Source organism: Poecile atricapillus, chromosome Z, assembly GCF_030490865.1.
Source record: "Poecile atricapillus isolate bPoeAtr1 chromosome Z, bPoeAtr1.hap1, whole genome shotgun sequence".
NCBI classification, from domain to species: Eukaryota; Metazoa; Chordata; class Aves; order Passeriformes; family Paridae; genus Poecile; species Poecile atricapillus.
In genome coordinates this window covers 27,703,978-27,729,191 of record NC_081289.1, presented here as the reverse complement: position 1 = coordinate 27,729,191, position 25,214 = coordinate 27,703,978, and the positions used below count along the sequence as shown (strand labels likewise).

At 47.4% G+C, this 25,214-nt stretch overlaps 4 protein-coding genes across 11 annotated transcripts; 2 read left to right on the top strand and 2 right to left on the bottom strand.

Annotated features, from left to right (window-relative positions):
- Positions 1 to 1,787: 1,787 nt before the first annotated feature.
- Positions 1,788 to 11,636, top strand: LOC131592731 (cytochrome P450 2D20-like). 4 transcript variants are annotated; one of them, XM_058864463.1, is made up of 9 exons: positions 1,788 to 2,200; positions 4,471 to 4,642; positions 5,385 to 5,537; positions 6,152 to 6,312; positions 6,430 to 6,603; positions 8,417 to 8,558; positions 9,171 to 9,358; positions 10,262 to 10,403; positions 10,532 to 10,842. In XM_058864463.1, exons 1-9 carry the CDS (start codon positions 1,988 to 1,990, stop codon positions 10,708 to 10,710), a joined length of 1,524 nt encoding a protein of 507 aa, XP_058720446.1. In that variant the 5' UTR covers positions 1,788 to 1,987; the 3' UTR covers positions 10,711 to 10,842. The 4 variants fall into 4 exon arrangements, with proteins under 4 accessions (XP_058720446.1, XP_058720445.1, XP_058720443.1 ...); XM_058864462.1 differs by lacking the exons at positions 1,788 to 2,200; positions 4,471 to 4,642 and adding an exon at positions 2,568 to 2,604; XM_058864460.1 differs by lacking the exons at positions 1,788 to 2,200; positions 4,471 to 4,642 and adding an exon at positions 4,682 to 5,285.
- A 413-nt stretch (positions 11,637 to 12,049) lies between these two features.
- Positions 12,050 to 13,882, top strand: LOC131592743 (NADH dehydrogenase [ubiquinone] 1 alpha subcomplex subunit 6-like). The gene is made up of 3 exons (XM_058864480.1): positions 12,050 to 12,222; positions 12,411 to 12,526; positions 13,684 to 13,882. Exons 1-3 carry the CDS (start codon positions 12,096 to 12,098, stop codon positions 13,813 to 13,815), a joined length of 375 nt encoding a protein of 124 aa, XP_058720463.1. The 5' UTR covers positions 12,050 to 12,095; the 3' UTR covers positions 13,816 to 13,882.
- Positions 13,883 to 15,828: 1,946 nt separating this feature from the next.
- On the bottom strand, positions 15,829 to 18,318 carry LOC131592744 (essential MCU regulator, mitochondrial-like). The gene is made up of 3 exons (XM_058864481.1): positions 18,096 to 18,318; positions 17,456 to 17,596; positions 15,829 to 16,122 (listed from the first exon to the last, which is right to left on the bottom strand). The coding sequence occupies exons 1-2, from the start codon at positions 18,249 to 18,251 to the stop codon at positions 17,459 to 17,461; spliced, it is 294 nt and encodes a 97-aa protein (XP_058720464.1). The 5' UTR covers positions 18,252 to 18,318; the 3' UTR covers positions 15,829 to 16,122; positions 17,456 to 17,458.
- A 124-nt stretch (positions 18,319 to 18,442) lies between these two features.
- On the bottom strand, positions 18,443 to 25,155 carry LOC131592736 (sesquipedalian-1-like). 5 transcript variants are annotated; one of them, XR_009280697.1, is made up of 4 exons: positions 24,816 to 25,155; positions 23,744 to 23,840; positions 21,938 to 23,220; positions 18,443 to 21,715 (listed from the first exon to the last, which is right to left on the bottom strand). XR_009280697.1 is itself a non-coding variant. In XM_058864470.1 (3 exons), exon 3 carries the CDS (start codon positions 23,210 to 23,212, stop codon positions 22,403 to 22,405), a length of 810 nt encoding a protein of 269 aa, XP_058720453.1. In that variant the 5' UTR covers positions 23,213 to 23,220; positions 23,629 to 23,840; positions 24,816 to 25,155; the 3' UTR covers positions 18,443 to 22,402. The 5 variants fall into 5 exon arrangements, 4 of the variants coding, with proteins under 4 accessions (XP_058720453.1, XP_058720452.1, XP_058720455.1 ...); XM_058864470.1 differs by having other exon boundaries at positions 18,443 to 23,220; positions 23,629 to 23,840; XM_058864469.1 differs by having other exon boundaries at positions 18,443 to 23,220.
- Between the last annotated feature and the right edge of the window lie 59 nt (positions 25,156 to 25,214).

The window sequence follows — 25,214 nt, the reverse complement described above, 5'->3', positions numbered from 1 at the left end:
TGAGGAGGTCGCCCTCAAAGAACAACCAGCTCTCCTGGGCCCCTTCACTCTCCAGGGCAGCTCCCTTTGGGATCCTGCAAAGGAGATCTCTGGATAAAATGAAACCTGCTCTTCTGCAGGTAAGGGCAGTAATGCTGTTTGTACTTGCTGATTTCTTGCAGGACTTAGTATTTCACAGTTTTGTGGTTGCTGCAGGGAAATTTATCCTTGACCATCATATCCTGAACCAATTCCTCCTATTTTGTGAACAGCAAACCCAGCACAGCATCTCCTCTAGTTGTCTAATCAATCACATGCATCATGAAACTGTCTTGAGCACACTTGAGAAACCATCCAGATTGTGCCTGACCATGCAGCCCTTCAATTAAAGCACACTGTGAGTTAGTCCTAAGGCCTGTGATTGTGAGGGATGGCTCTATCGACTTTCTCTCCTTTCCCAAGAAGTCTGTTGTGAGTGCCTGGCACAACACTGCCCATAGCACTTTGCCGCCTTCTCCTTGTCCACAGGCACTCAGCCCATCACCTCTCCCATGGCCAGGTGCTGGGCACTTCTCTGCACGACACACAACCACTCCTCACTGTTTCCATCCTGTTCTTCCTGAAGACACTGTGCCCATTGTGGCAGCTCTCCAGATATGTGAACTACCCCAGCATGTCTCTGTAACTCAAAAGAAATCAGGGTTCTTCAGTTGTGTGGGAGCTGGTAATTCCCCCAGTTGTTTTCCATTCTACATATTTGTTTAAAACTACCTGAGACAAATCCTGAACCCTGAGTCATGATGCTTTCAAAACAGGATCCTGCTACGGAGACTCCAGCAAGGTAACATCAGCACACAGATAATGAGCATGGAGGTGCCTCCCCTCACAGGGAAAAGAGCATTTGAGGCCCTGGCTGCACACCAGCACTGCCTGCACAGCATTTGTAGGTGCATTGCCTTGCAGCCTGAGCTCTCCATCACTGCTGCAGCAACTGCTCCATTAGGAGTTTTTCCTCTGATCATGCTGAGATCACAGATCAAGCTGTGATGGCTTTACTGCTTCTTTTTATCTAGAGCTGCCTGTCCTAAGGGCAAGGTTTATTGATCTCTGACGGCAGAGATGCCAGGAGCACACAGCTGTGCTGCTTCAGAAAATATTTTTACTAACTCCATAATTGTGTTGGCATTACTGCTGCCCCAAAGGCTGGATATTTGAGGCACCTTGTAATACATGTGACTTCTTCCTTGTAGCTGAGCTGTGTTCTACAAATGCTGAGATCATTGTGCTGACTGACATTTGGAGTTTGATAAAAAGTTTTAATCCTAGAAACATAAATTATTTTTAAAATCTCAGGTGCCTGTTTTAAGCTAATTTCTGTAGTAAGTGCTTTCTGTTAGGGAATGTTCGATCTAACCTGAACTTTCCCAAGTTCCAATGGAACCTATCCTTAGCTTGCAAACAGAAACCTGTATGACCTGTGTTTCAGAGCTGCTTCTTCCTTGACTTGCCAGTGCTGACGAGAAGGTGACACACATTTAAACAAACTTTTTCCAAATCGCCCCATGAGAATGCAGCAAGACTGGCTGCTTGTAAACTTCTCGTTGTTTGCGAGAGAAGGCATCCAAACACCCAGGGCTCACCCAGCCCTGCCCCGCTGAGGGCATTGTTAGCACCACCCGCCACTTACAGCAGCAACAGAGGCACAGCCCTCAGCTCAGGCTTTGGAAAAAGAAGAGGAGGAGGAGAGATGATTCTCGTCACCACTCCCCTAAGGCTGAACAGAGCAGAGGAGGAGCTTATAATTAGAGCCAAGTTTTGCATTCAAAAGGCAGCAAGTGCAGGGAGAGAGGAGCAGCAGAAAAACGCAGTGTGGGGAAAAGGAGGAAGCAAGGAGAAAGGGGCAGCTGTCAGGGCAAGAAAGTGGGAGGGAGGAGAAGAGAAAAGGCAAAGAGAGGCAGCAACAGTCTTGGGTCAAAAGAGGAAGATCAAGGAGTAGACAGGCTACAAAATGGCATTGCTCCTGTGGCTGGGCTCCCAGCTGTCATCCGTCTGGGGCAACATCTCTATACTGGGAGTTTTTCTTACAGTGTTTACTTTGCTGCTTGACTTCATGAAGCGCAGAAAGACCTGGAGCCGTTACCCGCCAGGCCCGGCCTCGCTGCCGTTCATCGGGACCATGTTCTCGGTTGACTTCCACAAGCCCCACCACTCCTTCGGCCAGGTGAGTGGCAGCCCCTGAACAAAACACTCCACATACAATCCACCGTGGGCCCAGGAGGGGTGGGTCACACCCTGGCATCAGCTACAGATACATAACACAGAGTATAGGAATTTGCATTTCCCCTGAAGTTGCTAGATAGAGCTTTAAGACTAACTAGCAAAAAAAGATAAAAGAATGCAAAATTATGTACACAGAGTGATAAACATAGCTGGAAACAGTGGATAAACAGATTATGAGGAATATAGTGGGTGTTTTGGCAAGTTATGTAACAAGGAACAACAGCACATGGCCACAGAAAATGTTCAAGGAAAGGTCACCGGTGATACTGAAGCACTCAGTGAGTGTGACTCCCAGAGACACCTTTAGATGACCCCCTAGGACCATGAAAGGACAGACACGTGCACGTAAGTCCTATGAAAAATGATGTTTATGCAGTAGCTGTGAAGCACGCTGTAGTCATTATGTATGATCATGATGGAATAAATACCCTGTTGTAAAGTTTAATGACACTCTTTCTATTAGAAGAGTCCAGTCCTAAATAAAGAATACCTGCTTTCTAATACTTCAGCTTATGTTAGAAAGTTTATTTTTGGCCAACTTCAGTATCACTACCGTTGCACAAAGCCGAAGGGCAATGCTCTCTCCGAAGTCCAGGATGAAGCAAGTCACTGCCTAAGGACTCTAACCAAACAGGACTCTGGCCCAAACAGATTAAGAGATAATCACACACCAACGCTCCCCGACCTCTATCTCCCCATCTCTGTATGAGCTCAGTGGGACACCACTGCTGTGCCCCAGTGATAGGTGCTGGCTGTCAGCCTAACATGTGGGCAGGCTTGGACGCAAAGGAGCAGGGGGATGTACAAATGAGAGAAGACAAAGAAGTATCTGTGGGCTGGGAATGTGGCTGCAGGAATGGCAGGCTTCCCTGTGAGTTACTGAAGCATGCCTGCAGGCATGTGACAGTTTCAGTTAAAGAGACCAGCTCGTGGGATTTGCCCCAGCAGCAATGCCCAAAAATCTCAGTAGTGTTCCTATTCAAAGTCAGGGCTTAGCTTTTCTCAAAGGGAAAGCATGTCTTTAACGGCTTGCAGCAGAAAAACCATGGGTGTTTTGTGCTTCAGCTTGCAAACTCTAAAGGCCTCTTTTCTAGGACAGCGCTATTCAGCTGCCTGTCCAAAACCTGCCAAGTGGAGAAACTAAATATAGCATCTGTATTATTTGCTTGCAAGTAGCCCAAAAGCTTACCATTTTCAAATCATATCATGTCAGGGTCATGCTAACCACAATCTTGAGCAGTAATAATTTTTAATGATGTATTTCTAGTGCCAGTGAAGTGCTAATTCCCTTTTCAACCCTACTGCAAATACAGTATTAAGTACTTCAGTTTCTTGCAATGTTAGAGTGCAGAAATCAAGCATCTTAGCTTTTAAACAAAAACAAAAAATAAAATAAAACTGTGGGGCATTGCTACTATTGCACTGTCTTTGAACAACATGCTTCTGAGCTTTGCTCCATGCTCCTGACTGGCAGGGGAAGTTTGACCTGCCTTCCCAGGAGTCTGTCCTGTTAAAGGGCCGGTCTAGCTGGGGAAGGCTTTGCTCCATGACCAGCTCCCATGGTGAGTGTATGGCTGACAGGATTACCTGTGCAGCCATCCTGATTCAGCTTTATGAGGCTTACAGATCACAGTAGATGTAAGGTGTCATACTAGATGTGTACACTCCTTTTAGGGAGAAAGTTGACCTGAAACTCCAGTGTGGAATTGCCTTTCCCAGCCGCGTTTCTGGAAACTTGACTCTGGGTAGGCCTTAGGTACAAATGCATCTTTAAATAAAAATTACATATCACCTATTATCAATATTTCCTTCAGCAGAAGTAGACTAACTCAAAACTTGCTTAGTCTTTTAGATCAAAATAAATAGAGACCTTAGGAAATAATTAATCATTGAGTATGCAGTCTTTAAAAATCCCCAAAAAGGTTCTTGACAAAATTAAAAGTATTGCATAGTGTTCATGACAACAGTTTGGCCAGGATAGGTGTATTTTAAATTTTTCCATTTACAGGGCATTGATCCCTGCTACAGCTGCGGCTTGGCACTGTTCAGAGCTGTTGCACTGCAAAGATAAAGGTCAAAGATCAGCTGAACATCTCTGAATAAAAGCATCTCAAAGTTCACTAAATAGAAAAGGCCCTAAGGAAGGATATGGTAATGTTTCTGATGTTACACTCAGCTCATTTTCAGGGACATGCTTTTTTATCTTGGCAGCTTCAGAAGAAGTTTGGAAACATCTTCAGTCTCCAGAACTGCTGGAACAACGTGGTAGTTCTGAATGGGTATAAAACAGTGAAGGAAGCCCTGGTCCACAAATCAGAAGACTTTGCTGACCGGCCGTATTTTCCAATATATGAACATATGGGCTATGGAAAGAATTCTGAAGGCAAGTCCCATGAAAATGGGCATTCCTTGATGGCACTAGCATGATAAGGATTGGGTAGATTTTCTCAGTACAGTGCACCTTCACCCTATCCCCCAGTCAACCTCTTTGTATGTCTGGCACCCTTTGGTGGCAACAAACTGGGATTTGATTAAATGGGGGCTCCCCTTGGTGGTTGTAATATGGCTCCAGCAAACACACACTTCTGCTCTGTAAGGACACTATAAGTGGTACAACTTTCTGCCAGCTCCCAACACCCACAGTGTTGTTAGTGCTTATGCTGCTTATGTAAGACAAAATGCTTATGCAAAATGTTACATGTAAGTTGTTGCAAAAAAATATAGTGACTTTTGTTCCAGACAGAGTCTTTTCCTGCCTTCTGCCCACATCACATCCTCAGCTCCTGTGTGGTGGCACAAGCTGTGTCCCGGTTCACAATGAACTGGAGCAATGCTGAATGGTTTGGAGGGGGGAATTCCTTTATCCTTAGCAGCCCTGGTTGATCCCACTGGATCCCCACTGCACCTTTGCAAGCCATGCACAGGCATTGGAAGGTGCTGTGATCCATTTCAGAACTGCTGTCTGAACAAGCTGCACAAGGTCAGACTGTTCCATCTGTCCACTCACCTGTATCTAGATGTACAAAGTGAGTACCTACCTCCAGACTCACTTTGCTGTTCTCTAACAAAATTTTATTGATGTACAAGTCAGATATCTGACATTTCTTGCTCATCCACAATTCCAGGGATTGTTGTAGCAAGATACGGGCATGTCTGGAAGGAGCTAAGGAGATTCACACTCTCTACGCTGAGGAACTTTGGGATGGGAAAGAAATCCCTGGAGGAGCGAGTGGTAGAGGAAGCTGGCTTTCTTTGTTCTGCAATAAAGTCTGAAGAAGGTTTGTGACATCCACAAGGATGGGGAAACCACAGAAAAAGGCAATACAGTGATGCAGAGAGAAGTAATACCTACAGCCATTCCTGTTTGCATGCAGTGCTCTCTTCCCATGAAAATGCAGTGTTTCTAGTCGGTGTGCACTCCTTGGCGCCACTTCTGCTTTACATAGTGGGGCTACTGTAACACTAATCCATTTGAAACAGTAAACAAATAGGAAACTAGAAATATAGAGGTAAAATAGAATTATTCCCAGAGCTCAGTAACTCTAACTTTATGAAGTTTAATGGAACATATTGATACTATCACATGCAATAAAAGTGCAGCTGAGGGTTCACAGCCTGTTATCCAGACACAGAACAAAGTGTTACCTGTCAAGTCACAGAACAACCCTACAACTCAGTTTTTCTTGGGAGTTTTCTTCTTTAAACATAGATCAACCAAATATTAGTAAGAATGAGATGATCTCCACTTCCTAGTGTGGTGCTTTGAGTGGTTTGGGGGCTTTTTCTCCTGGTGTCATCAAGGTGGTATTTGTGTATTTTCATTGCTGACAGATGAGGTCCAGCAGTTTGGTGTTGCTGAGCTTCATGGCTTGGTCTCCGTTTCCATTTCCAGGTAAATCTTTTGATATACATGTTCTTATAAATAATGCTGTCTGCAATATGATCTGCACCATTGTCTTTGGAGACCGTTTTGACTACGGTGATGAGACATTCAACAAGTTGTCACGGTTATTTCAAAATTCCTTGAATGAAGAAACTGGATTCCTGCCTCAGGTAAACCACAAGCTTCCCTCTATTGTTTGAGAGGATTGTGTTTTCATAATTTTTCTTTTTTTGCATCATGTAATATATTCTCTCTCTCTCTCACTCTCTCTGGTTCTCACACCCCAGTTTCTTAATGTGGTGCCCATTTTGTTGCGCATCCCTGGAGTGCCACAGAAAGCCTTCCGAGCACAAAAGGAGTTAATGGACTTCATAGATGTGGTCATAGATAAGCATATGAAGACGTGGGACCCTGCTTACACCCGAGATCTCACGGATGTGTTTTTAAAGGAGATGGAGAAGGTAGGGTGACACTAGCAGACCCTCGGGGGTCAGGAGTAGTTTCTTTGCCTGTTCAAGCTTGTGAAACTGGCTTTCCTCACAGAGCTGCATAAAACCTCTTACCAACTCATTTCCTACTTTTTCATTCCACATTGTATCTTGAGAAGATATTCTTCATGCCATAACCTCTTTTATTGGTTAAGACACCATGTTATCTGCTGATGTTCTTGTTTCTGTTTTCTGCCTTGGCATTTCCTTCAGAATCTAGAAACTTCCCTCTTTCCAGCCTACAAAAATTTGAAGGCTCTTAAAAGGCAATGATTGAGAATTCATTAATTGTCCTAGGTTTGCACCAGGAAATAAGTCAGCATGCAAGATTCTGTGTAATGTCAATGCTTCAATGACTGATGCCTCAAAATCAGTCACAGAACTGGAGGAACAGGTTGACTTTTTGTGTCATTGCCCCGTCCATAGCCTGCTGTTAAACCAAGTTATGATTTGAAACTAGTGTCTCCTTTGGCATGTATGTTTTTGAATTACTTGCTAAGAACTAGTTTGCTACATATCAGAGGAAGGCCTAAATCTGAACTTCACTGAAATTAAAAGGAGTCTTTCCTTTAATTCAGTCAGGCACAAAGTCAGCATAAAATCAAAGATATTTGGTCAGCCCATCCATCTGCCATATGTTTCTGCACACGGATTCACTAAATTTCAAGTGCCAGATGAGTAATATTAGCAAATTCTGCTTGCAAGTCACTTCCACCATCCAAGTCCTCAGGCTGGACTGCTGCTTTGCATAACAAACCCTGCCATGTTGTGGGTGTCAGGCTCCTCCAGCCCATGCCTTGCCCCCCCACAGCTTGCATGGGCAGAGCAATGTGACCCACATTACTCTGCACTGAGCAGTACAGCTTGGAGCTGGATGTAAGCCTGACCATGGTCACATCTCTCTTCTGTTCACTAACATCACCTGATAAGCCAGTCTGATAAATCCCTCTCCTGAGTTAACTTTGGTCAAGTCAGTCCCAAACTCCCTTGTCTGAGATCTTTTATAGGAATAACAGTTGAGTCTTAAATGCATTATTAATTGCTATCCATATTACGACAGCATCTAAATATACAGTATAACTTAAGAGGAGCTAGTCCTTAGGAAAGGGAAGTATAAAGAGGATTAGAAAAGACAAGCAGATGAACTCATGCAGAGAGGTTGTCATATCTCATATGCTAACAAATTTGAGCTCAATTAGCATTTGGATGAGAGACCAGTTTTGCTGAAAGTGGTGTTGCAGGCTTAATAGGCAGCAATAATCCTTTAACCTGATAACCCTGATCCCTTTTTTTTTTTTTAATTGTAAGAAAATACCAGGGCAGGAGCAGTGAGAATCTGTAATGCATAGCTAGAGATAACTGCCTTAAAATAATGCTAATTTTGCATTTGCCACATCAGGGCAGCCTCCTCTCTACTCTGATCAACCCTGAATAACTATGTTCCACCTCCTCTGGGGGAAGATGTTACAGTGAGTGGCAAGGGCCTGCTGTGTGTTTGAGCTGAGAGCGCAAGGCATTTACTTCTGTCCTGAAGGCAGGGATAGAATTCTTCTCTGAGTATATTTGAGGTGGTTGAGGACTTTCAAATACAGGAGTTAACACAGTTACAAAGTACATCAGTCATGCTCAGACTGTTGCCTGGGCTGTGCTTTACTCTCCCAATGAAGAACAGGAACACATGCTAAAAATGGATCTATTGCTTCTCAGCACTTCTCTGGACAGTGGTCTTGTCTTCTTGCCTAGAAAATACCCCAGCTTCAATCACCCACTTTTTTTCTCTCCACAGGGTAAGGCAGCTGAAGAGAATGGCTTCCACTATAGCAACCTTCGTCTGGTGGCTGTAGACTTGTTTACAGCTGGTTCTGAGACCACCTCCACCACTCTTCGGTGGGCATTGCTTTATATGCTTCTCCACCCAGAAATACAGAGTAAGTTAAAACTTCCTTAGAGAAGTGTAGCCTCTTCCCTTCAATTTTTTCAATTCCCTTCATTTTTTCCACAAGGGTTTCACAATGACGAACAGCAGTTCATGGATTTTGCAATGAGGAACAACTTGGTGATTGTTAGTCTAGGAGAAACACGGGAGAAACACTTCCCAAACAGTTGTTCAGAGGGGTAGCTGTGATAAAACTACTGGAGTTCAAAGGGCAAGTTCACTCCTGCCTTCATTTTGAGGGCTTCACCTTGGGACTTGCAGTGATCAGTGTACCCTCTTCCGCATTTGGAGTAGATGTTAATTGGTTTAAATTCTCTAATGCTGCTCACCTAGGTAGCCTTCAAGCTGCATAGAGGAGGGGTAAGGTAGCATGTCAAATAGAAAGGCCTTTATTAGAGATGCTATGAGCAAAGAACAGTTATACAGAGTCACCAATCAACTAAAAAATGCCTTCCCATCGGGTTTCTGTTTCTGTCTCTAACTGCTTGTCCTGTTCTCATACAGTGCCTACAATCTCATGCAGCCAGTCTTCCTTCAGCTTATACCAGCTGCTTCTGGTTATCTGGTTATTATATCTCTAATTCTTTATCTGTTCTGCTTCCAGATAAGGTCCAGGCAGAGATTGATAAAGTGATTGGCAGAGAGAGACCCCCCACCATGAAGGACCAAGCAAGCATGCCCTACACTAATGCTGTGATCCATGAAGTACAGCGCTGTGGGGATATTGCTCCTGTTGGGCTACCTCACATGACGTACCGGGACACTGAGTTGCAAGGCTTCTTTATTCCCAAGGTGACCGTGACCAGATAAGCAATATAGCAGCTTCTCCTCGTGCAGATGCCAGGCATGGGGTGGGGATGATCCCATCCCACCCTGCAGCATTGCGCTTCCAGTCCCAATTACAGTCACTGTTGAGCACTAAAATAAGACACTTTGAAATGATAAATTCAGGCAGGTTATACCTGTGTTCTAAGCTTACGCTTGTTGTATGGGAACGCAACTGCAGTGGCAGCTCAGTGCAAAGGTTTCCTTGCCTCTCGATGAGCCGTGATATTCACTGCCTGTCAGAAGAAGCCTAACAGGCTCTCTGGAGGCACTCAACACCAGCTTACTGGCTTTCCTGAGATGGTAGTAGTTAAATTCTAACCTCTGAAGCTACTCAAATGCCACTGGCATTCAGACCAGTTCTGCTGTGACAAGCAGCTGCCCTGGCAGCAGTGGCAGAATTCAAGCCTGGGATATTTTTGTAATTTTTTTTTGTAGCTGTGTGGTATTTCCTCTGACTTAGAACCTTGATGTGCGAAACAGGAAAGCTTTGCAATTTTCCATGGTCCCTGTGAAAGCTGGGCTTTGAAGTCTGTCAGTCAGCTTTTTCTCTGCAGCTATAAAACAAGTCCAGGAGGATCTGAGAAGCAGAGGCTGTTTCCACTGTGTAACCGTGAAATTGGCATTTGCATGCAACAGCCTTTGTAAGGATACAAACTGCAAAAGTTCAGATGCTTCACAAAGTAGGGCAGGCACCATATGCCACTGGAAAAGGGCCCTGCTTTACCTCTGCTTCAGATAAGATGCAGAAGTGGAAATGGGTGCTATTAGATGAGAGACACGGACTAAAGAGGGACCAGCACTGTTCCGTTGTGCCAAGATAATGTTGCTGTTCCCACTTAAGTTGTTTCCTCTTGTGGGGGAGTGCAGGGGACGACAATCATCACCAACTTGTCTTCCGTGCTGAAGGATGAGACAGTCTGGGAGAAACCAAACGAGTTTTACCCCGAGCACTTCCTGGATGCAAAGGGGCAGTTTGTGAAACCAGAGGCCTTCCTGCCCTTCTCAGCAGGTAAATCTGAGGGGAGGATCCAGCTGCAAGTCAGAAGCACAGCAGGAGGGTGATCTGCTCCCGCTGCGGCAATTCTAGCATCGATGATTGCCCTCTTTGACAGACAATTCCTATTCCCTCTCTTGCAGGTCGCCGTGCCTGTCCGGGAGAACAGCTGGCCAGGATGGAGCTCTTTCTCTTCTTTACCACTCTCCTGCAGAAATTCACTTTCGTGCTCCCTGAGGAGCAGCCCAGGCCACGGGAGGACGCTCACTTTGCACTCACGAACTCTCCACACCCATACCTGTTGCGAGCTCTCGCAAGATAAATGCACACCATTCTCCTTTCACTCACAGACCACCACCCACCCAAACTCTGCCAGAAACATTGCAGGTCTAGGCAGGATCATGCCAGGTTCAATCTCAAGTCTGTGCAGAGGGCCACATCTGTGTAAAGTAAGGATCTAGGCAAATATCTTGTTTAGCTTAATTCTAGTCGTGATTCTTGAATCAGATGAGAACTTCAGCTTCAACAAGGTGACATTAAAATGTAGTTTCAGAGTAGTGCTTCTGAAAAATCTTACCATCCAAGATATACATGTCCCCTTCATTCCTTCCTGTTTATTACACCCTTCTGTATGCTGAACAAATATTGCATTGTCTTAATTTACAGCTTCCAAGAAAGTAAGTTTTAATCCTCACAACCCTTATAACACTATGCCATCCAGTAGGAGTAAATACCAAGGAGTAGATAAATAATCCATATGTTTCAGCCACAGGAGGTCATTTGTGAAATACAGAAATTTCGAAAATACATTTAAAGAGAAATCCTGCTGTTTAGATTTACTATGTCCTCTAATTAAAACTTTTTTTTGTTTGTTTGTTTGTTTGTTTTTTTGTTTTTTGGCATTACATAAAGTCAGCTCTTGGACAGGTTTGGAACTCAGAAAGGGATGGAGTTATACTGTTTGAAACTGTATGGCCATAGATTTCAGAGTTATCTTTCTTCAATATTCCTGACAAATTGTTTTGCAAAATGTACAGATAAGTTGATGTTTAAATTACCACATGTGAAAAGACAATAGCACAAAGGAGCTCCTATGTATAACCACCACGAAAGAAAAAATAAAATAATCTGAAATTGAATGCATGTGTGCAGAAGTAATTTTGTGTAGCAGTAATTTTGGAAGCTACGAAAGCTATTGAATTATGCAAATACTTATTAACATAATTAAGATTTGAACTTCAGCAGGAGCAGCACATTTATGCTTTTAATCTACAAAATAACTTCAAAGAATAGGAAAAAACGTGGGTATAGCTAGAGTAGGGACTGTCTTTCTATCATGCAAGGGTGTACTGAGAGAAAGTCTAGCTGCACGACCGAACAGCAGCCGCTTACAGCGTTCTGGGGGGAAAGGGAATGAATTGATCGCTCCAAAGCACAGCCCCAGCCCTGCCCTGAGGGAGGAGCGGGCTCTGAGGGGCCGCGCTGGCCCGACCGCCTCAGAAGGCGGGGCCCGGGATTGACCCGCCCACCCGCTCCCCACCCGCCCACCCAACCCTTGCAGCAGCAGTGATTGGCGTTTCTCCCGACCAATCGAATGAGAGGTAGCCGGGCCGTAAGGCTGGAGTGGCAGCTCAGCCGGCCAATAGGAGAAGTTGCCGTGCCCTGCGCATTCCCGCGGGCGGCGGGGAAAGTGGCGGCCGCAGCAAGATGGCGGTGGCGGGCAAGGGGGTGGTGTCGGCCGCTGTGAAGCCAATCTTCAGCCGGGACCTTGGCGAGGCGAAGCGGCGCGTCAGGGAGCTGTACCGGGCCTGGTACCGCGAGGTGCCCAACACGGGTGGGTGAGGGACGCGGGGCCTGCCGCGCGGGCTCAAGGTCGGAACGGCCTTAATGACATTGGTGAAGCCGGCGGGCGTCGCATGAGCGAGTGACAGTGTAGCGATTTTTAGGGTTGAGTTACACGTTGCCGGTGGAACAAGTGCGGAGCGACGTGGATGATCGCAGTTGGTGTTGTGTTTCTCTTAGTGCACCTGTACCAGCTGGACATCACGGTGAAACAGGGGCGTAACAAGGTGCGGGAGATGTTCATGAAGAATGCCCACGTTACGGATCCACGCGTGATAGACATGCTGGTTATTAAGGTACAGTTACTTCTGTTTTGCTGAAGCTGCAGAGAATGTGGATGACTGGTGGTGAATGTGGTGGAGGAAAGAGACAGCTTTGTACCAGCCTGTCTATGGAGTGGTTGCCTCTTGCAGTTGGATTGGTATATCTGTGTTGGCAAACCTGTTTATAAGGGGTCAGATGGCTTCAGAATTCAGCAAGTGTATGTCAAGCAAAGCGGTAGTTAAAATACTTTGTTGCTTGCTTGTCTTTTTTTTTAACAACAGCAATCAAAGAAAGGAGAAAGAGGTGCTGCTCACTAGTTTACTATTAAAAATTAAATTTTCTACCCTCTACAGTCCTTTATTGGATTGGTAAATGGTTTTCTTCCCTGGTTCTGAAACATATATTAGTGTCAGTACTTGATAGGAAGCTGGTTTTGGGTGGCAGAACACTCTGTAACACATCTGGTGGTGTTAGAGGCTTGAGAGATCTGTCTGCTTCAAAGCAATTATCAGCACAACAGGCTTCAAAATGTGTCTGAGCAACAGTAACTGACCTCTGCAGTTCTAATGCATTAGAAAGCTTCCAGCCAAGGACTGTCATGCTCAGCTGTTTTGTTTCTTGCATCTCAAGAAGAGTTACTCTGTCTTTACATGATGAAAAAATCTGGAAACAGAATCCTAGGTAGTATGGTAGGTGACAATTCCAGGCAGTCTTATTTTACTCTGTGTTACCATCCTATAAAACCAGTATAAAACAATAGAACTGTGAAGAAGTTGCATGGCTCAGTGGCAGTGGTACTGCAAAGCACTTGGCAGCAGCTCATTTGTTGCTGTTCACCCAAATTCAGTAGAGGTGCTCAAAAGTTAGGAATGTTGTGTAGAATTTTATGGGAGATGCTGGTCAGGAGAGAAACAAAGCAAGTTTTAAGAAGGGAACAGAGTCTCTTGCCTGTTTCGCAGGGCTGGGAAGCTGTGCTGCAGAGAAATCAACTTAAGTCCCAAGGCAGGAACAGTGTATTATTGTCAGAGTAGGTGATGCATGCAGGCTACATGTAGGAGTACAGAACTGTTGATGCAGCTGTTATTTTTGTAGGTGTTTTTAAGTTCAATCAAATAACTTTCACAGCACTGTGTGGTTAGACTTGGGCTCTAACTGCCAACTAGTCTAAAATTCTTTTGTGTGTGTGCAGGGGAAAATGGAGCTTCAAGAAACCATTCATGTCTGGAAGCAGAGGACTCACATCATGAGGTACTTCCACGAGACGGAAACCCCGCAGCCTAAAGACTTTCTGTCCAAATTCTATGCGGGCCACAATCCCTGAGAAACTGACTCTGTGTCTTCCTGCCTTATATTACAAATAAAGTTCTATACAATAGAAAAAAAAAATATCCATACAAAGAGATTCTCTAGCATCTTAGGAGCCAAATGACAAGATGAATCCAGAGCATGTGCAAGTGATTATGATCTGTTTGAAGAGCTGTAATTTCCTAGTTTTGCCAATGTGCATTTTCAGTGGCTGGTATTTCTCCCATCGCTTGACTTGGGGTGTCTGCTGAATAACCACAACACAACCTGGCTGTGGGTCTTTGTGCTTAGCCTGCAGCCCCATCTGTAGATGTTAGCTCTGTGAGGAAAAGGGTGGGCCTTCAGAAAAGCCACTGTACTCACAAAAATATGCTTGTGCTTGAGGCACAGATGTATTCATGCAGTGTCTTGCAGTTTCATGCCATGACTTTGCTGACCATGTGTTTTTATTGGACATTAGTCTCAGTTTCTCACAGAGTATATATAGAATCCTATAGGGAAATAAATCCTTCTGCATTAAAACATCAGCAGAGTCCATTTCTCTGCTGTAAAATGAAATTACCTGGAAAAAAGGGTTTGTACCATTTTCTAGAATAGGAAGCTGAGCAGGAGATGGTGTCCTGCCATCACCTCATCCACTGAATCAGGAATTACCAGTTCTCTTTTGAGAGGGACAAGGAGAATTTATTCTTTCACCAGACAGAACAGGTTTTCAGCAAGTAACTAGGTGCTGGAACTCTTCCAGATGTGACCAGCACTGGATATTTGTAGTACACTAAAACTTCTTTTTTTCCAGCCTAAATAAATGTCTTTTTATCCTGCAAGTACTGGGGTTTTCTTCCCCGTGAGGACTGTAACACAACATTCCTCAGGGATGTGTACACAGGTACCTTGCTCCAGGGTTGGTATATTTTTAAGGACAGGGTTGACAAAGTCAGGAGGAGCTCTGTGCCACAGTCCGGAGGGACTGTGGGACAAAGCAGTGAAAAGGATTTTGGCAGCATACAAAAGAGAAGCAGGTACAGTTTGGCTCCCAAGACCATATAAACTGGAACAACCACTTCTCAGGTGGTTTGGGTCAGGAGGGGGCAACTCTGATACCAAGTGACTCAGGAACCTGACAGCTGCCTTTAGCTACAGCTCTTGGGGTTACTCAGATTACAGGCTCCCTTCTTTCTCAGTAGCCATGCTGGAAAGCTATTGAGCAAACATTAAAAGCTGTGCCAAAGAAGAGGGGAACAAATGTTGTTAGAACTATACACTGCTCCCACTTCAACAGCAACACAAATAAGGAAGGAAGAAGGGCCAGTCAAGAGACCAGATCTAGTGACCAGAAACCATGAGACTCTGGGGCAATGCTGGCTTAAGAAAAAGAAATAATTGACCAACCTCTCAAGGTTTCATTTTGAGAGAACAGCTGGTCTGATGTGACTAAAGATACTCTTCCTGTGCCATAACAGCAGAGAAGACCTGTAAAGTCATATCATACAAGGATTTAAGTGCAATAGCAAACACTTTTCTGAAAAGAGGTGTTGAAGTTCATGCAGCGAAGAAAACAAATACATTAGGGCTCTTTCAGGAGGAAGGACTGAACTACCTAGGAAATACTAGATACTTGGAGCCAGAGTTCAGAGATTAAATGCTATAAAAAACATGAGCAAGTTCATTTGCAACTGGTGATCTCAACCTTTTACCAAAGCCACTGAAAGTTTTAACTGTGATGATAAAATTGTCTTTCATCTTCAGTGAGGTGAAGTTAATGACACAGTCCCCATCTGATACAGCTGCTACATTGTTGAACCACAGTGCCGTTGTTGATGTGCACTCCATTCTTTAACAGGACTGTGTTGTGGGGCTGCTGCTTCCCCTAGGATTCCACATCCTGTAAAACAGTAGTTATTGAAAGGACTCAAAAGAGAAAATAAGCATGAGGAGAGCCTCCCTACTGGAACAGACATACAGACAGAGAAGGGTTAAGACAGAAATGCTAGGACATAGGCAAATAATGTATAAAAACACAGGACCAAAGTTGCACATGTCAATCTCTTGATCTTTAATTAAGTGTTTCCCATGTTGCTAATTCAAGGCATCCCAAGCAGTCTTTGATGAGGTGAGCATGTGTGTGCAAGGACACAGGGCCTATCAAGCATTTCCTTCAACTCTGATCTACAGCTTTCCAGCATACAGAGATGTGCAGGACACTCACTGGCAAAAGGGGATACAAAGCCCCCTGTCCACTTTAGGAAGGACAAAACACAGGTGACAGATGTTGGAACCATTGTTTTGTCAATGGCTTTCTCCCTTCTGTTCTTCTGTTTCATTGCTGCAAATAGAAAAACAAGCTGTTACAGATATGCTACAGAGCTGCAGTCTATCCTCCCAAAACTACATAAAATGGAGTTTACATAAAGGGAGTTTCCAACAGCCCAGTGCAGTCTGCAATCTTTTAAATTTTAGCAATCTTTTAAGTCTTAGCTTTTAGCTGCACAGTGCATACTGGAAACCCCCTTAATAACTGGAATACACCCACCAAACTGATTATAAATCAACATTATTTACAACAACTTCTCTAAAATAGTTTCTTTGATCTATAAATAATCAAATACACCAAACACAGGAGCAGCTAAACAGAGTAATAGAAAATGGTACAAAGTGTAGCATAGTGCAGATAAAGGTGAATTATTTCCATTCTTCCTTTCTGCAATGAGTCTGAATGGTCTAACTACTCCAGAGATCTGTGTTGTAACACCCACCAGTTTGTTCTGATGGGTTCTGGAATTCTCATAAATTGTTCATCTATATGAGAATTTCAGACAGTATGTGATTCTGTTTTAAGAGTCATTCCATAAGTTAGAAGAAGACTTCTAAACAGAAGACTTTAAATGGGTAAATAAGTAGAACAAAATCATGGAATAATTTAGGTTGGAAAAGACCTTCAAGGTCATTGGGTCCCAGTTGTTAACCCAATACTTCTAAGTCCTGTGCTTAACCATGTCCTTACCTCCAGGGCATGTGACTCCACCACTTCCCTGGGCAGCCTGCTCCAATGCTGGACAACTCCATCCCTGAAGAAATGTTTCCTAATATCCAATCTAAACCTCCCCTAGCACAACCTGAGGCTACTTCCTCTTGTCCTGTTGCTTATTAATAGGGAAAAGAGATTGAACCCTACCTGGCTACAGCCTCCTTTTGTAGCTGTAGAGAGTGATAAGCTTGCACCTGAGGCTTCTTTTCACCAGGCTAAACAATCCCAGCTCCCTCAGCCACTCTTCATAACAGGTGTGCTTCAGACCCCTCTTCAGCTCTGTTGTACTTCTTTGGATGTGTAATGTAGGAACACTTAAGTCTCCCTGTTGTCTGCAGTATAGACCCTCACTGACTACATTTTATTTCTGATTTAGTTGACAAGATGGAAAACATCATCAGTTTTTCCAGTCTCTAAGGAATGCATGGTGTGGAGATTACAGATAGCAGTCTGGCCTACTCTGGTACAAAACAAAAAATTTGATAGCCAAAGACATATCTGTGTCATGTGTTTAACTGCAAATGTGTCTTTTAAGCTGTTGCTGGCTGTATTTCCTTGTCTGAGATTCTCCCTACCCCAAGCCAAACGGGAAGCACAAATTATTAGATTGCTGGTGTAGTTAATGACATACCCTTTAATCATCGTCATCGTCATCCTCTGGGACAAAGATATCATGTTCTTCAAGTAAGGCTGCAAAGTTCTTACTGATCTGAGTACCAACATACAGGAAAGGGATCACGACGCTGAAGACTCTGAGGAGACCGAAGGGCGTCTGCAAGGAGTCGATTGTAAAAAGTGGATCTTTACATCCAGGCAAGTCGCACTTTGGCTGAAGCGGCACATTCCCGGCTCCACAGGCGCGCGGAGGGCCCGGGAAGCGGCCAGAAGAACAATCTGCGTCCCTAGTGCCAACCCCCGCACCGCGCTTTATTATAGTACAATATATTACAAATACTCCCGCACCAGCGAGAGGGGAGCCCGGGACAGGGAACACCCGTGCCTTAGGAATGGCGAGGCGGTGTTGCTGTCCCCCTTAGGCCGCAGCGCTGCCTCGCTCGGGGTGAGGCGGGGGGCAGGGGCCGGGTGAGCCCCGCCCGCTCGGGGGGCCGCTCCCGTCTCCCTCCCGCTGCCGAGCGCTTCCGCATCCCCGCCCACTGCCCCCCGCTCATTGGCCCCAGGCACTGTCACTCAGCCCACCGCCCCGCCCGCGGCAGCTGCGCCCTCCCCGATTGGACACCGCTGCCGCCCCCGCCCGCTCGCCCCTCACTCACCTTAACCGGCTTGGGCAAAATGGCGCCGCTGCGGGTGACGGTGGCACCCCGGGAGGGCACCAGCGGCACGGCCGTGGCCCGGCCCGGCTCACCCCAGCCCGCACGCCCCGAGCGAGCCACGGTCGCCGCCAGGAGCCGCCCGGCTGCCGCTGCCATCGTCCCGCCTGCCCCGAGCCGCGGCCCAGCCCAGGCGTCAGCCGGGATCTCGCGAGGTTTATGGGGAGGCGGCGAGATCGGCGCTGCGCATGCGCGGGGCGAGGCCGCGCCCCCCCCCCCGACTCTGAGGGAATGGCCAGGCCCTGCAGACACGCCCCGGGGCCGCACGGCTCCAATGGCAGCGCAAGGGCTACAAATCCAACCGGTTTATTCGGCTTCGTGGCATAAAATACAAACATAAAATACAATGTAATGAGATGCGTAGTACAAGTTCCGCGCGTAAAACAAACTCTAAACAATGTAATACAATGTATAATAACAAGTTCCTCGTGTAAAACAAAGGCGCATGCAAAACCGCCTCCTAAAAAAAAAGGAACAGGTCCTACCTAAAATAGAAGCACTTGGAAAGGCAGTTGCTCGTAGTGTTTTCCAGGTAATTGTGCGGAGAGAACACGAGTTTGGTGCTGCTGGTGAAAGATGCCCCTGTGCATTTCAGCGGGGTTTTTTTTTCAGCTTCCATACAAAGGCAGCCGAGAGAGGTAACATTGAGGGGACTACCAGGCACTGTCAGTGCGGTAGCCACTGTAACACAAAATGTCTGATCTTGGTCATGATTGTCCACCACGTGGCTAAGAGTGGCCACGGGTAAAACCTTCAGGTTACTCTTCACCTGGTCTCAGTGGAAAACAACACAGTTTTACAAAATAAAGATATGCAGAAATTATATAGCACAGGCTCAAATCTGAAATGGCAGCATCAGAAAAATGTAAGGATTTAATCAACTATTTTAGCAGGATTAGAAGCCCTTCTTGGCACAGCTCACAAAGGCAATGTTAGAATTGCCCTTTCTCTTTCAATTTTTTTTAGATTTTAGCACTTTTCTCTCATTGCTTGAGCCCTAAAGAAAATTCTTAGAAAAGGATCTTACTTCAGTACTTTTCTAAAAGTACCCATTCACCTTCAGTGTTCAGCTCCCCCTTTGCCATGGAATCTGTTTAGATAGACATTCTCTATTTTTAAAAATAAGAAGGGAAAGTGGAGACAGGAGGTGAAACAGTCCAAACCTGAACAACTGGAAAAAAAACCCTGGCTGGCAATGAGTCTTATATTGCTGCCAGGGACAATGTGCAATGAAAACTCTCTGCCTTTCCTGTAACAATCTCTGCCTGCAGAAAGACAGACCGGCTGCTCCATTAGGCAGCTAAATGTTCAACCTCAGGAAGCTGAAATCCCGACCTCCTGCTTAGGGGCTGCTTCAAAGGCACTGACAGCACAACCAATTCAGCTGGGCTGGCTCGGCTGCCTCCCCCTCCCAGGAGGCAGTGCAGCACTCAGGTGCTTCCTGCCTAATGAAGCAAGTGGTCATTAAAACACCTGTATTCCCATACAAATTTAGTCATGGCTGCAATTGTGGCCCTTTTCACTTAGAAAAAGGGCCTGCCTGGGATGGTGAGGAAGCCTTGATCAAGCACATCCAAAGTCATTCAGTGCTCTGGAGACCTACCAAAGGCATGGATGGCTGGGCTGAGCATAAATGTGAATCAGGATTCGGCCATTTTTTTGTCAGCACTGCAGAATAAAACACCAAATTACTGCAAACGCAATCAGAAGGAAAGCAGAGCGCAGTGCCTCATTTGCAGGATTTGGGATTTAGCTGGGATATGTGCTAACGCCAAGGTAGGTAGCGTGGAAATTGTGCCATTTGAATGGGACAGATTAAAGCATTAAATATAAGCTCTTTAGTAGTGTTACGGGCACAATCCTGGCTTATTAAGACAAACTAAGCTTCTTAAAAATGAAACTGCCCTTAAATGAATAATACTGTCTCAGTTTCAGTTCTGACAGAACTGGCTTCGTTAATTTATTTTCCCTTTCAAGTCAGTCACAATTCCTGGGTCTCACGTAGGAGTTGCCACCACATTTTGATTTGTTTAGGAAGTTGAGTCTTTACTGTCAATCTGCTTTATGTTAATCTGAGACATCAGTAATATTCTCTCTGTATTATATTAAAAAAAAAAACCAAAAACCACAGGAAAATGCTTTGACCGTGACAAATTTGACCTTAGTCCCAAAATACCCATGCTCAAAGCAAGGAGGCACCAGGTAATGTAATCCCCTGATGCTGCTGCCCTGGCATGGGAAAAGGGACACATATGCAGCCAGGAATGCTGCAGTATTGAACTCTTCAAGCAGCAGGGTAGGGAAGCAGAAATAGCCCCTAAGTCCAACCAGTTGAGCTGCTGATGAAGCCAGGGCCTTGCCCCATGGCCACCTACTCCTGATTTTTCTGAATGGTTTTCACAAAAGCGGAACAAAAATAATCCTCCCAAACTTGAAGACCATTACTGTGAAGTAATACAACCATGAACTGGAGAGGACTGGATTGCATTACTCACAAGTGAAGGTTACACTCTCACTGCCCAAAATAATTTTTAAGATCTAATTTAAGATCTGATTTACTCTAATATACCATCAAGCCATAATTAGGCAGGAGGCTGGAAGCTCATCATCCAAAACTACCAGAGACACGTTAAAAGGCACCAAGAGTTAATAGAACTAATTTGATTTCTGCATTGGCTACCTCCACAGGCTATTGCAAAATAGGAAGCTGAGTGTGTTCAAGTCCAGAAAGGTCCCCAGCCAGCCATGACCTGAAATGGGCTTTTGCTTTCCTAGCAAAGCTCTTTAATAAAACAGGACAATAAAACCAAGTTTAACTGTTTTAGGTGGGAAGCATGCAACTAGATAAGTGAGATTTTTAAACCCCATCCCAAGAGTGTTCTAGTCCCTGGACTTGGCACCCACCTACTTGTACCGTGTGCCTTGTGGCCAAGGTTTCTGACCTCCTGAAGGATGATGATGTTTCCATAGTGAGGCAACAGGCATGCCTCCCTGCAGCCCTCCCAGCCCGCTGGGAGAACAGGATGTGCTGCAGAGATCAGGCAAGCAATGCTGACATGAAATTAGAGGGAAGTGCCTGCAGGCCAGGTGCAGGCTTGGTAGAAGGCAGCAATATGGCTTTGACACTGGAGAGGCAAGCCCAGACACTGCCAACACCCACAACTCACTCCCACACTTTCACTTCTCCTGAGAAGTGAAGCCCTCTCTCCTTCCCCACTCCTTCGAAGCCTCTCCTCCAACTGCCAGGAGCTGGGCAGAGCCACAACACAGAGAGAGGCCCTGCAGAAGTGTGGCTCTGGACACCCTCCTGGGCAAGCAGCCTGATGAGCTGACTGAGCCCTATATGGCACTTTGCAGGGGCTGTGGTCTAAGCAAAGGCTGAGAAATTTATTCCTGCCCAGGCAAAGAGGCTTTAGCATCCCTGTTTAGGAACAGAGAAACCTTGAGCCAGCAATATTAGCAGGCTTGGTTGCCACTTGACTGAGTCCAGATCAGCCCTGGGGAGCTCCCGGTGTCCTCGCTGTGGCTTCAGGCCAAGCTCTGTCTCCATTTCAGGCTTGCTGCTGAGTATGAGCACACAAAGAGACAGTTGCAAGATCATGATATCCACATCCTGAAGGATTTAGCTGAAAGAAGGGTTAGTGAAGATGGAAATAAAAAAACAATGCAAAAGCCCCAGCAACAGCTGCAGTGGCTTATACATCCTGTAGTGAGAGGCACAAGGCTGGAGGCGTGCACTGAGGCCAGTGGCCTATCAGAGGCACTTCATAAGAGCCCAGCCTTACCTGCTGCAAAAGAACAAAGGCAGAAGGACTTTGGTACAAGACCACAGACAGTAACCACTGGTCAAAAGCAAACTTCCATGCTGAGAAACAAAACAAAAAAAAGTGGTGAAGGAGAGGTAGGGGATAAAACATCCAGAGCATCCACCATGTCAGAACGGCAAGTGGCCAAGCTCGTTGGCTGAGGTTCATTGCATATGTGCTAATTTGGGCAGCTCCTATTTCCAGCAGAAAGAGTTTAAATAAAGGTGGCTCCCCTGGTGTTACACATTCTCCAGCTGTATAAAGCCTCATGGAAATTAAATGTGAAGCTGAGAGGAGATTTGGGTTCCTCCCAAGTAAAGCATACACACACTGCACACTCAGACACTCATGAGGGCAGGGGGCAAGCAGTGTCCTTCACTCTTCTGCATGCAGAACAGGCCGCCGGGCATCAGCTGGCCAGTGACTTGTGTTCTACACCCCCAGTCACGGGTGTCCCCTCTTCTGCCGCTCCTGCCACTCCCGTCTCAGCACTGCAATCTCCTGCCCGTACCAGTTGTGCAGCTTGGAGAAGCAGATTGTTTCCGGTGACACTGGGCTCTCCGGCATGGCTGGTGAGAGGCCAGGTGCTGGGGATCCTGTGGCATTGCCGGCGGCCGAGCGCCGGCGTGGAGGCAGGGGCGGGGGCTTTGTTTGTCCCCCATCATGGTCACTGCAGGTGGCCCCACCGGCGACACTACCACCACTACTCCACGTGGAGTAGCCATTCTCCAGGGTGGTGGGCTTCTCCTGGAGAGGCTGCAAGGCAGGGTTGGAGAGATGCCTCTTCCTGCCAGAGGAGGACCTCTGTGGAGATTTACGGCAAGCAGCCAAGCTCTTGCAGGCCTCCTCCAGCTGCTTCTCCAGCTCCCTTACCACCAGCCGCATGTAGTCGAAGCTGGCCCGTGAGAGTGCCTTCACCCAGGCCTCCATGGCAGCCTGCCCGTCAGCCACCAGCACGTAAGCCCTGGCACCAGCGTCATCAAAACGGATGGCAAAGGCAAACTCTTCAGCGGCCTCACACAGCTCCACAGTGCAGCCCTCCAGGACCACCAGCCCCATGGGCTCCCGGCTCTCCCGCTCCTCAAAGTAGAAGAGGAGGTTGCCCTTGAGGACGAACCAGCGGCGCTGGTAGGAGGTGCCATGGTGGTGGGCATGGTGGTGGTGCCGCTCCACCCGCTTGCGCAGAAAGCCAGCATGGTCAGCGGGTGAGTCGCAGGTGGCGTAGTGGGCCACGCTCCGCTCATTCAGCTTCATCGCCCCACCTAGGAGCAGAGGAGGAGAGGGGGAAGAGGTTGTCTTGGTGCGAGGAGCATGTCACTGACCCCACCAGAAGAGGCCTGATCCTGCTCCCAGAAAAAAGTAGCCCCGACTCCAGCAGCCACTGATACAGGACAGTGTCTAACTCAACAGGTACCCCTACAAAGGGCAGGCTCGTTCCTCGCTGCTGCAAAGAGGAGGTCACTACCCGAGCCTCACCACCCAGACACCTGCCTTTCCTGGGAACGCCCACACCGCTGTTTCACTTGGTATTCCACAGGTGATCTACTCTGCTGGTTTTTAATGGGGCACATCAAAGAAATTTGCCTCTCTGCCTGCGAGGCACTCATTTTGCTCTCTATTAGAAGGCAGGATAAGGAGACTATTTCAGACACAAGGGCTCTGGAACTTACACTTCTGCCCGTTCTCTATTCCCTGTCTCCATGCAGGACCATACCCACCAGCCCTCCTAGCAGCAGAACTCCCAGCTCCAGCAGGTTCACTATCGTGGGGTGCAAGGTGCCGTACCAGCTGTGCAGGTCAGACTGCAAAGCCTCGCTGTCTTCCTTGGCCAGGCTGCTCCCTAGCTGAGGGTGTCCAAAGCTTCAGCGTGATGAGCATCATCCTTCGTTGGAGGAAAAGGATGAAGGTGTTACAAACCAAAACAGTTTGGGACTGACAGAGCTAAGAGTTGTGTCACTCCCACCCCAGAAATCCAGGGTCCTCACTGCAGGCAAGCTGCACTGGAAACTGGGGCGGCAAAACTGGGGGAACATGCACTCACTTCAAAGACTGAGCCCCATGCCAGCTCAGGCCAGTGCTCCCGTGGCTTTGTTTTCTGGCTCCTGGGTTTGTTTTCGGTTTATTAAAAGAAAAAAATAAATGTTTTGTAGAACCCCACTGCCCCATTTGTGGAGGCCCTGTGGCAGGCGACTTGGCAAGTCAAGGAGAACAGAGCCTTGAAGGTCACAGTCAGCACAGCCTTTGTGGATTGTTCAATTGCAAAAGGATTTCCAACCGCTAAAACTCCACACATAGCAATATGCAGAAAACAAACCACAGCCACCACTCCCAGGACAGATTTGGGCGCTAGGAGCTTCCCACTGCTGAGCCACATCCAGAATCCCTCCCGGAGCCCCTCTCTCCCATCAGGGCTTGTGAGGCACGGCTGAGGACATGGGGGCACGGACCCCAGTTGAAAAATGCCCAAGACCCCGACCAGACACAAGGAAAGGCTGTTCCCTGGAGGTGCTCTGCTCTGGGAAGCTTCCAGCCTGGCACACTCAGGCTGTGCACAGCAGTGGCGGCCCAGGCCGGCCCTGACGCGAGGGGGCTGTGGGGGTCCCACGTGTGCCGTGCTGGGCTCTGTGTCTTTGTGTGCGGGCGCACGCCTGTGCAATGGGGCTGAGTGTCTCTGTGCGTGTGTGTGCCCCTCCGTGTGCGTGTGCCCTTCCGTGTATGTGTGTTCGTCGTGTGCCTGCGACCCCCGCCGCCGCTCCCGCCCCGCCGCCGCCCTGCCCCGGCCCGGCCCGGCCCGGGCGCCACCTGGCCCTTGCCCAGCGCCTCCCCTGCGGGACCCCGGCACCCCGGCCCGGCTCACCTCCGGCCGCTCCTGCTCGGCGGTGCGGGGCAGCCCGGCCCTGCCGCGGCCGGGCTGGGGAAGGCTCCAGCGGCCGCCGGGGCCGTCCCGCCGCGCCGGCAGCACCGCCCCGCCGGCGGCCGGGGGGAGCGGGGGGGCCGGGGACAGCGCAGCCAGACCGGAGCTGGCTCCGGTCCTCCCGCACCCCTTCGCTCCGCCCGACACCTCTGCGGGGTCGCCACCTGGGGGGGACCTAAACCCTCGCCCCCAGAGTCGCTGTTGGGGTGCAGCAGGCACGGGGGCGGAGGTGACAGGGCGCCAGCAACGGGGTGCAGCTGCAGTGGGGTGGAGTACGGGCTGGGCGCAGTGCTGATGGGGACCAGCTATGGGGTGTAGCAGCAGTGGGGTGCAGCACGGACA

Bases quoted from the DNA above. Each gene is read 5' to 3' on its own strand.
- LOC131592731 (XM_058864463.1), top strand. From the start codon at position 1,988: ATGGCATTGCTCCTGTGGCTGGGCTCCCAGCTGTCATCCGTCTGGGGC. The intron at 2,201-4,470 runs GTGAGTGGCAGC...TTATCTTGGCAG, and splicing joins CCCACCACTCCTTCGGCCAG to CTTCAGAAGAAGTTTGGAAA. The intron at 10,404-10,531 runs GTAAATCTGAGG...CCTCTCTTGCAG, and splicing joins CTTCCTGCCCTTCTCAGCAG to GTCGCCGTGCCTGTCCGGGA.
- LOC131592743 (XM_058864480.1), top strand. From the start codon at position 12,096: ATGGCGGTGGCGGGCAAGGGGGTGGTGTCGGCCGCTGTGAAGCCAATC. The intron at 12,223-12,410 runs GTGGGTGAGGGA...TGTTTCTCTTAG, and splicing joins CCGCGAGGTGCCCAACACGG to TGCACCTGTACCAGCTGGAC. The intron at 12,527-13,683 runs GTACAGTTACTT...GTGTGTGTGCAG, and splicing joins TAGACATGCTGGTTATTAAG to GGGAAAATGGAGCTTCAAGA.
- LOC131592744 (XM_058864481.1), bottom strand. From the start codon at position 18,251: ATGGCAGCGGCAGCCGGGCGGCTCCTGGCGGCGACCGTGGCTCGCTCG. The intron at 17,597-18,095 runs GTGAGTGAGGGG...GACTCCTTGCAG, and splicing joins TTTTGCCCAAGCCGGTTAAG to ACGCCCTTCGGTCTCCTCAG.
- LOC131592736 (XM_058864470.1), bottom strand. From the start codon at position 23,212: ATGAAGCTGAATGAGCGGAGCGTGGCCCACTACGCCACCTGCGACTCA.